Source organism: Aythya fuligula, chromosome 5 (genome assembly GCF_009819795.1).
Source record: "Aythya fuligula isolate bAytFul2 chromosome 5, bAytFul2.pri, whole genome shotgun sequence".
NCBI classification, from domain to species: Eukaryota; Metazoa; Chordata; class Aves; order Anseriformes; family Anatidae; genus Aythya; species Aythya fuligula.
In genome coordinates this window covers 1,370,254-1,380,752 of record NC_045563.1, presented here as the reverse complement: position 1 = coordinate 1,380,752, position 10,499 = coordinate 1,370,254, and the positions used below count along the sequence as shown (strand labels likewise).

Genomic DNA, 10,499 nt, shown 5'->3' with positions numbered 1-10,499 from the left:
TAAGAGAACTTTGCCTGAATCTCTGCCCTGATTAGGCGCACAGCCTTAGTCCAAGCAGTGAACACGTCGGCCCGTGGGCCTCACCCTTACCCACTTCAGGCCTTGGCAGGCATGGGGCTGCGTTACAGTGAGGAGGGGCACTGGGAAACTGCTCTGGGGGAGGAAAAAAAAACAACCTGGAGAGGAAGGAAGCTCTGTAAAGGGAAGCAAGGCGGGAGGCTAAGGGGCTGCAGCTTACCTTACCCCTTCTCAGCCTGGAGGAGTTGCAGCACCTTCTCGTATGCGTGGCCAGGTCCCCTGCATGTCCTGGCCCCCAAGGCACAGGAGGCTGATGGCAGCTCCGTGTGCTGCGGCGTTTGGCCTTGTCCCAGCTCCTCTTTGGCCCTCCATAGCAGCGCTGCGTACAGCTGGCTCACCTCTAGGCCGCCGTGCTTTGCCCAGCTGGGCTGCAAGGCTGTGGGGTTGGGTTTTATTTTTTTCAGCTCAGCACCGCTGGCTGGCAGCCAGTTCCTCTGCACAGACACTGCCTTCTATCCTGGCCCCACACAGCCCGGCATGCATTAAGCAAGGGGATTTACTGCTGTTAAAGCTCCTTGGTTCTCTGCAGGCGTCTTCATGAATGCAAAGGAGGATGGCACCAGGAGGGAACAGGAAGGATTAAAAACTGGTTATTTCCAAGTAGCCACGGCGTGGCAGCAGCAGGCTGCGTGTGCTGCACTGCCTTTGCAGCAGGCTGAACACGGATCAGTGCCGTGTGTGGGGGGCTCCCTGTGCCCATCGCAAGGCAGCTGCCCCAGGGCAGGAGGCGAGGAGGCAGCAGCGGTTGCAGGACAGGGCCAGGAGAGCTGAAAAGGAGGTGGCAGCTGCAAGGCCACCTGGAAGCTGGCGTACTTACTGCGGCTCAGTGTCAAACCTTTGGGAAAGCAGAACCCGGCAGCAGCCTGAGGAACGCCTGCCGTGCTGATTCATTGGGCACCGCAGCGCATGGGACCTGCCCGCAGGTGGGCTCCTTCCCCTCCTCGCCGCCTGTCTGCCTAAGCCAAAGCGTTCTACTTTGCTGAAACACTGCAACAATTATTTTAGAAGGCGTTTTGTTATGCAGCTGAGCAGCAAACAGAAACCAGCCCTGCCCCCAGAGCCCCTGGCCCCGTTCTGCCCCCCAGCCACTGTGAGTGGCCCAGCAAGGACGGCGCCTTGTGCTAAGGCACACAGCAACAGGAGTGGTCCTGGCAGGCCAAAAGCCCGATGTGTCTGTGAGGATTTATTTACAAATTTACAGTGACTCAAAACTCAGTAAAGTGCAAGTGAAATAAAACAGCCTGAGGCTCCCAGACACCCCCATGTCTCACTCCTCAGCTCCTGGCGGGCGCGTGGCTTTTCCCCCTGGCGCAGAGGCTGTCGGGCAGCAGCTGCACGTCGCAGCCGTGGTGCAGGTAGCGGAAAATCTCCTCTGCCTTCTGCCGGCTGACCTGGGCGCCCGTGGCGACGTCCAGCGGGGAGCTGTAAGGCAGCACAGCGAGGGCACCTCAGCGGCAGCTCGCCCCACGTCAGGTTTGAGGGCTGCAGCAGGAATGAGGCTCGCCCAGCCCAGTATGAGGCACAGAGAAGGGAAGGGAAAAGCAGGCTATGAAATTGCCCCGCATTTCTGCTGTTACCTGTTGATCATCATCTTCACAGAGCGAAAGCGGTGGCACATGTTGAGAGCAGCCAAATAGCTGATGTTGGGAATGCTCAAGTAGAAGTTGAGCTGCTCCTGTCTGCGCCCCTCCACCTCCACTGGCACGCTGATAGCGGCGTTTTTGCGTTGCTCCAGCAGAGCCAGGTCTTTCAGCAGACTGGCAGTTTCCTCCTGGCAAGAACTAAAAAGAATTCGGACCCCGGCCTGGACCAAGGCTGAGAGCACGCCATCATAGTACTGCGTCCTCTGGAAAAACCTCGACGTTTCTCCTGCAGTCACAACAGAGATAAATCTCACTGAGTTGTCTCTAAGTCCTGAATTACCATGCAGAAATGCAACGTGAATCATTTACAAAGGAAATCAGCTCAAAGAAACCTGCTAGGAGAATTCACAAAAAACAAAGTGATGGAAAACTTGTCAAGGAAAGGAGGTTGGAGGAGCTGCAGGAGCAGGGTTTCCCTGGTTATCTGAGAGGCAGAGCTTAGGAATTAACAGTGAAAATGTAAGTTAGATACGGAGATCCTTAGGCCGAAGGACTGAGAGGAACATGTACATGGCATGTGATGAGCAACAGGACAGGCCAAAGAAAGCAGAATGGGCTTTGTAAAGCTACAAAAAAAAAGAAAAACTTGAGGTCTGTCAGCTGAGAAATGAGCAGCATTCTAGAAACAGTGTAATGAGAAAAACTGGAGAAAAATGATGAAAATAAATGACAGCAGTGGTGTAAAAAGGCAACCCAAACCAAACAGCTTATCTACAGCCACTGCACACAAACACCCTCCCTGAGGACCAACAATTTCAGGTCCAATTCTATCATTGCTTTCATATCTGAACTACCAATAATTTAGTTTCTGCCACAAAACCAAAGCTCCACCTGCAGCAGTTCCATTTGTCCTGACGTGTTACCTCCTGGCACACCTGCAATTTAATCGAAGCTGCGAGCAGCAGATTCATCATCTGTGGAGCAGGTGCAGGAGATCGCATTTTTTTCAAATGGCACCGAGAACAGACAGCGTTAGTAAAATCCTTCAGCTGCCTAATTTGGATGTGTAAAACAAACTGCTGATCAAACTATAGAGACTAATTAAAGAAGTGAGTCTTGAATTCTCCATGAGCATTCAGTCAGGTCAGGAAGGATTACAAAGGTGTCTTTGAGACTCGACCCTGTGCTCTGTGACAGAGGGAACAGCTCAGACTTCCTGAAGTCTGAACTCTTTGTAGAGGTGCTCTCTTGTCTTTTTCTAAAAACTGATTTCGTTCAGCTGCTTATCGTCTGCTTAGTCCAGCAGCAGCCATGGCAGCTTTCAGTCCTTACATTTGGAGGCAGATTTAACATGGAGTGTGGTGCGTTCAGGCCAGCCACTGTTCTTGCTGGCTCTACAATGGGAGAACTTCTCTACGACTTACAGACACCACTCACTAAGTCACTGCTACAAAAAGTATTTTTCTTGACTTCTCCACTATTTTATTGCCAAGCGTACACAAGATTACGCTGCTTCCTTCATTCTGCTCTTCTCACCTGCTTCATAGAAATCTGTCTTGGAGTTGTTGGGGTTTTTTTTGCATGTTATTAAGGTCAGTTATTAATGTTTGAGTTAATAAGCTTTTCCCTGTTTCAGTAATTAGTAATGTATCCCTATGGATTCAGTTCTGCATCTCTGCCTATATTAAGTGCTCAAAAGCAAAACAAATTGTAACGTTCAGCTTGTGCCCTCATTAATACAATACAATACTCCTACAGAGGCTGAAAGAAAGGTTTTTGATCTAATTTTGGTCCTGTGTTACACAAAGCCAGAGTGGCCACACACGCCTTGAACAGAGAGCAGCGTGCCCCCTGCCACTGCCCCGGAAACACCTACCTGCCTTAACCCTGTCCTTCTCCACAATCACACATATCCTCTCAAACATGCCCTGCAGGCGCTGGATCCGCTGGGTGACTTTACTCCTGTTGACAGAGTTGAGCAGTTCTGACTGGAATTTCCTTTCCACTGCCATGCGGTTGCTCACGATGTAATCGCTGCTGCTCAGGGGGCAAACCTGCACCTTCACCCCGTGAACTGCCTTCAGGGAAGAAATGACATCTGCTCCGGAGGAGATCTCCCGGCTGTCTACCAGAACGCACAGCGCAGCTTTTTTCTCCACAGTGTCATGAGGAAACAGAGCCGTGGCTGAGGAGGGTTTTGTGGAAGCAGCAGAGGTTGCAACTGAAGTGTTCCTGCAGGGATTCTTCAAAGAATTCTCCGCCTGTAAATGCTGAAAATCACACAGTAATTCTGAGATTGTGCAGAAGCATAGCGCCAGAGAATGACATGCCACTAAAAGATACACTTCCCAACACTGATGCTTAACAGATACACTTTGTACCATGGATTTTTGAAATATCCAATGAATAAAGTCTGTAAAAAATATTTTTGATGTTGCAAAACATAAATTAATTCAGACTAAGACTTTAATCCCCTACCACAAAATCTCCCCAATTAGTTCAGCATCGAAATATTTAGGAGTTTGTATGACAAAAGCACGCGGCCTTCAGTAGCACAAGTTCAACAAAAGACAGATAACGTAGATGACAGAAGTCAGGCAGAAAAGCAGACTGGGAATCCAACCTCAGACTGTCTTAATTTCAGACAGTGAACACTGTTCTGTAACTGCTATTTGAAATAGATCCATGTTCCTTCATGACTGTCAGACTCAAGACAGCATCTAGTCCCCCATTTTTATTTATGGACTGCTAAGACCCCCTCCAAGTTACCTGCGGGTGCAAAAGCTCCCGATACCAGAGGGAGGTAATGTAAAGCAGGACCAGTGGGACGGACCTGCCCCTTCATATCAGGAGCACGCTCACTCTTGCTGACAGCCCTCAAAATAACACTACAACAGGACAGGTTCCCCCCACGTCAGACTCTTGAGCAAAAGGTGAGGTGAGAGGAAGGTCCTTGCTTTGAATCACCACCCACCTCAGCGGGAGCCTGCAGATCCTCCTTCCCCGAGTCAGAACTGGCAGCAGCTGGTGAGGGGCGCCTGGTCCTGGCTTCACGTCCTGGCTGAAAATCCAGCATTTCAGATACTGAAGCCTTCAAGCCCAGCAGTATCTCACTCTTTTTCTCCACAGGCTGAGGAACACTGTTTTCCCCGGTGACATTTTTATGCTGCACAGAAGAGACTGAAGGCAATGACTTGGGCAGCTTAGCATTTTCCTGTTCTGTCCTGATACAATCTGTTTTCACGGGCTTTTCATTACTGACACTTGTTTCTTCCCCGCTGGAATCACTGAGAACAATAATCCGGGACGGCTTCCTCTTTTGCCCTGGGACAGAGCAGTTCTGTTCCTTCTTGGCCAGGTTTAATTTTTTCCTGCAGCGAGTGAGGTATTGCTGTCTCCCACTAGTAAAACTCTCATTGTTTAAGAGATCAAAATTAACGCATATTTCCTCCTCACTGGATTCACTTTTCCTGCATGGCTCCTCTTCCTCTTCTCCAACACAGAAACTATCTTCTGCGTAAGTCTCATCTTGCTCAGGAATCTGGGGGGGGGGGGGGGAGGGGTAAAACAAATCCATAGGTTCAGAAACAATGTAATGACTTTGCTCTTCCTCTCAATAGATGTTTCTTATTTATCCAGCCCATCCCATGCAGAGGCACTGCAGGGCCCCGGGCTTCTGACACCTCCCCAGCCCTGCCCAGCTGAAGATGCTCTGTAGTTCTGAGCTACTTCCTTGGAGGGCCTGGCTCTGGGGCCCTCCGTACTCATAAGATGTGTCTGGCAATGCACACACACTGAGATTTCAATCAGGCCAACGTTTTATCACCAGAAAGCTTGTAAAAGGAATACTAATTGTAATAGCAGAATAGAAGCAAGATTCACTAGCTAATAATCCTACCAAAGACAGGAAGAGTAAAACATAACCAGAAAGACAGATCTTGTAGGGAACATCTCATCTGAGTGCTGTGCAGTGTTCATATGGAGGGTGAGCACAGCCAACTGTGAAAGAAACTAAACTAAGCTGGGAGCAGCCAGAATGAGTTCACTGTTTGAAAGAAGTCGTTATGATAACCCAGCAACGTTTCACTGGCACTTCTATGAATATGGAGAATTTGTGCATAAATGTTAGCGTATGCCAGGGGGCAAGAGCTTAGGTAAAGCCTGCTCTGGAGTCATTTGTGCTCAGTGGTTACCCCCCGGGGCAGCGGCACAACTTGGTGCCCGGGGACCACGTGAAGGCTCAGACCCACTGAGGGCATCGGACAGCAAGAGGCACCCCGGCAGAGAGCTCAGGAGCAGCAAGAAGCACAGCTGTGAGAACAGAGCCAAGGACTTGGCCTGACTGAAACCTCAGTGCGTGTGCATTGCCAGACACCTCGTACACTCCCAAAATACCAGTTTGGAACCAGCTGTGAGAGAACGAAGCAGCACGCTTTACTGTCACACACAAGCAGAACTTCCCAAGGACAGCCGTCGTTTCGCCTCATACCTGTGAGAAGATGGCCGTGCTGTTGAAGGCACGATGAACCATTTTGAATCTATTCCCAAGAGCTGGACTGCGCACAGATTTCAGGTAAACTCCTCTCATCTCAGAGTCTGAATTAAAAACAGAAAATAGAATAAGAGAGTACAGTACTGTTAAGGATACATTTATCTTTCTTTATTATTAAATCATGTTTTCCATGAACAATTCCTTTACAGTCTTCCAAATTTGAAGTTCTCTATACACCTCTGATTATCTCAAAGCAAAGGAGTAACTCTACCCAGCTTGCATTTAGGAAGAGCTGACACAAAGGGTTTCTCAGCAGGCAGAGCTCTGGCTGCTCATAGCAGGGAGAAGGGCTATGGGAGCCACAGCAAACTCAAATCAATCCGTTATCCACATGGCAAGGCTTTCCCAAAACAGACAACTGATGTCAGGGTCTGTATGAGACAGGTGTGGGGATTTCAGACTTTCAGCAGAGAAGGAAAATCCTCAACAACACCTGGGAAGCTCTTAAATGGTATTAAGATGATTCCATCATGCAAATATCCTAGGAAAATCAAGGTTTATAAGCACAGGAATAAGAAAATCTTGGCCAAAAAAGAGCTTTACCTTCTCAGCTCTGTCAGTGTCAACACTGTAATCTACCTTTAAAATTCATATTGATATTTCACATCTAATTTTAGGTCTCTTTGTATGAAAAGACCTGAAAGCTTCAGAAATTTCTAAGTGAAATGGCAAATTCTGTTTCCCTTCAGTCACACTGGTGTATGCGGGGTTGGCTGAGGGGAACTCTGGCCTCCATGGTCCCCAAAGAACTCATTCCAGCTTGCACAAAGCTATGGCATGGCAGAGACTCCAGTGAAGATTTGCTACATAAGAAAACCAGGGGAATACAAATAGAAAAGGTAAAACAGGTGGAAAGCACCTGATTTACTAGAGCTGAGATTGCTACTAATTGGCTGACCCAGAGCAACTGACCGAATGGCTGTGCCTCTCACACACTGCTTGCTAAGCAACACCTTATCTTAAAATCAAAAAACCTCCATCACTCACCATTTAACACCTGTGTGACCTCTGCATCATCATTCAGGAACTGACGAAGTGAAGAGTTCAGCTCATTCTCTGTATCTTCACCTTCATCAGACGAAACACAATCTGCATCTTGCTGGGACAGCTCAGCTTCGTCATCTAAAAACTGCCTTGCTGCATTCTAAAAAGGGAAAAAACACATCCAAATGAATTTTAGCTAGACTCATTAATTAGTGTCATGATTAACTATTGTTACAGATGAAAACTCTGATTAAATCAGTTCACCCAGCTGCTCAGATCAGCTCTGGGGCTCCCAGCACAAGGAGGACAGGGACATGTTAGATCGAGTCCAGAGGAGGCCACGAGGATGCTCAGAGGCTGGAGCCCCTCTGCTGCAGGGACAGGCTGAGGGAGCTGGGGGTGTTCAGCCTGGAGGGGGGAAGGCTCCAGGGAGACCTCCCAGTGGCCTTTCAGTGCCTGAGGGGCTGCAGGAATCATGGGGAGAGACTTTGTCAGGGGATGTGGTGACAGGACAATGGCTTTAAACTAAGAAACTTGATTTAGAATAGGTATTAGGAAGAAATCCTTCCCTCAGAGGGTGGCAAGGCCCTGCCCAGGCTGCCCCAGGAGCTGTGGCTGCCCCATCCCTGGCAGTGCCCAAGGCCAGGCTGGAGGGGGCTGGGGGCAGCCGGGGCTGGGACAGGGGGCCCTGCCCATGGCAGGGGCTGGGATTAGATGGGCTGTGAGGTCCCTGCCAACCCAACCCAGCCTGTGGTTCTGTGACCACTGACACTAGGCTTCTGTCTGGAGTAAGAATCCATCACACAGGAAGGTGATGTAGAGAGCATGATGTGTAGGGAACTGCACAGCACACGAAGATCTGTCCCACCAACACCGCCAGTGAGGCTGGCTCCATCCCGCAGTGGTGCCGGAGGTCTGCACGCTGCGTGACGCTGTTAGCACCAACTAGGGCTGCAGGCAGGGCTTACCGACTGACCTACCCCAAACCATCAGGTTATTTGTGACTTATAAATCTTGTTTCACTCCTGTCAGCTAGGAGTTCTTCACAAAAAGCTCTTTTGATTTAGAAGTGCCGGATTTCTCTGAACTAAAGTCTTGGAAACTTCAGGTACAGACTTCATGCTGGTTTGAACTTCTCTGATTTAAGATTGTTTGGTAAATTCGTTAGACAATGAAACTCATCCTTAAAAAATGCTCATTCGTGGATGATGAGGCACTTCATACTTGAACTTCAGCATAGAGGTGTGCTATAAACGTAGATGCTGTGTTTCATAGTAACAGGCAACAAAACATTAAAAAAAATGTAGAGAACAAAAGGAAACTATCCAGGGCAATGTTTTGTCAGAGATGCTTTTTTTAAGCTAACTTTTTCTCTTAAAATTTCAGCTAAAGCTGCTATCATAAAACCTGGAAAAAATCAGCATTTATCTCATTTTCCCCAGAAGAACGATTGTTTGCCTTCAGAATATTTCGAACGAATACTGTACATTTTGTTTTAGCACACAGATGTGCTACAATAAGAGATCTCTCAACTTTTTTTTTTCAATTCCTTGCTGTTAACTTACTTCTTTACACCAAGTAATAAGCCTGACTGACAGGCATTATTAGCAGTTCCTTTTCTAGAAGAGTTTTGATTATTATAAAATGCATCGGAGGTCACCCGCTTACAGGAAAGACCTCTCAGTGCTACTGCCAATTAGGCTTAATCCTTCTTACTGGGGGAAGACTACGCAGAGGACAAACCCTGCAGCACAAATAGCACTATGACACCAGAAACCAACAGCCAGGAGTCTTGTCACACTTTGGAAACGAATAGTTATCAGGTTTTTAGATTGCCTATTGACCCTTGTTCAGTGCCTGCTGGCTATTTGGGTCACCCTGGACTTCCTAGGATCTCAGTTAATTGCAGATCACTGCTGCACTTACAGCTCCATTATCTGCAGCTGCGACACGACACCTAACTGGGGGTGGATTGATCACAGTGACTGTGATGTCCTGGATCTTCTGTGAATCTAGAAATCTGACATGTTCATCACCACAAATGTTTATCTAAGATAATACGTGAAGGCAGGGTAGAATTTCTTAAGTATACAGGTAATGTACTCTCTTTTCATGAACCTTTTGATCCCACATCAATAAAACATTTAAATAAAATAGAGAAATAGATTTTTAATCTCCCTAATTCTTTTTCATTCCAAAATATAAAGTATTGATACTGTAGGAAAGTCTCCATAATGAGGGTTATCTTTAAAACAAAGCTGCACCAGGGGAATTTCAGACTAGGTATTATGAAAAATTTCTTTACCATGAGATTGGTCAAACCCTGGAAGAGGCTTTCTGGAGAGGTGGCTGATGCCCCAGGGCTGTTAATGTTCAGGAGGCATCTGGACAATGCCCTCATTAACATGCTGTAACTTCTAATCAGCACTGAAGAGGTCAGGCAGGTGGACTTGATCTTTGTAGGTCCCTTCCAACCGAACTACTCTAATTTTAATTCTAATTCTAGTATTAAAAATATGCAACATAATGTGCCCTGGAGTCTGGATTACTGTAGTTGTGGAAACACATCTATGCATATTTAAGAGCTTTTCTACTTAATATGAGTGTATGATTCTGGCCCGGCATCTTCTCCACAAGTTCCCAATGCAGCGGCAGATTAAGAGTAAAACACTACCTTAATACTTAAGCTTTGGGGTAGGGCGAGTACTGCTGTCGTTGGTCATTCAAAACTGAAAGCATTAGAGCAGGTGATATATGCATATGATATAAAGTCCTAACAGTGTAAATTCTGGAAAAGTGCCAGAGCCAGGCTGCCTGATCTTTGAATATCTCCTTACTTGTAATGTAAATTCTTGTTTCGCTTCAGAACATGATTGCGCAGGGACCTGCAGACTACTCTGAAGGTCATGTAATGCATGTGAGAATTAAATCATTAGCCAGTGTTTCAAGAGTTATTCCCTTAACTTTGCTACAAACCTGCATGAAATAGCTATGACCCTCAATACTCCTAAACAATGACTTAAAAATAAACAACTGCTCCACTGCATACCTACCACAAAATAGTTGTACCATGAGATCCTGTGTAAGCCTGTAAAATACATGAACACACAAGCTCTAGAACGAATGCTCTGACACAGCCTACCTTTGTCTTTTGGTTGTGAAATCATTGCTATAATTGTTCATGTTAATTTCTGTAATTTTCATGTTTCTTTAATAATTTAAATACAGACAAGTTATGAAATATTTTGTTCACTCTTGCAGTTTGGACACAAAATAGACTCTTACTAATTCTGTATCTCTTT

The 10,499-nt window shown here is 46.9% G+C and overlaps 1 protein-coding gene across 1 annotated transcript in view; it reads right to left on the bottom strand.

Annotated features, from left to right (window-relative positions):
- Positions 1 to 1,221: 1,221 nt before the first annotated feature.
- FANCM (FA complementation group M) overlaps positions 1,222 to 10,499 on the bottom strand; it is a 70,559-nt gene continuing 61,281 nt past the window's right edge. Inside the window, exons 18-23 of the mRNA XM_032187841.1 lie at positions 7,201 to 7,357; positions 6,151 to 6,257; positions 4,636 to 5,202; positions 3,538 to 3,931; positions 1,656 to 1,947; positions 1,222 to 1,500 (exon numbers count right to left, since the gene is read on the bottom strand). Of these exons, the coding sequence (XP_032043732.1) occupies positions 1,353 to 1,500; positions 1,656 to 1,947; positions 3,538 to 3,931; positions 4,636 to 5,202; positions 6,151 to 6,257; positions 7,201 to 7,357 (1,665 nt within the window). The 3' untranslated portion in view covers positions 1,222 to 1,352. The remainder of the gene's footprint in view (positions 1,501 to 1,655; positions 1,948 to 3,537; positions 3,932 to 4,635; positions 5,203 to 6,150; positions 6,258 to 7,200; positions 7,358 to 10,499) is intronic.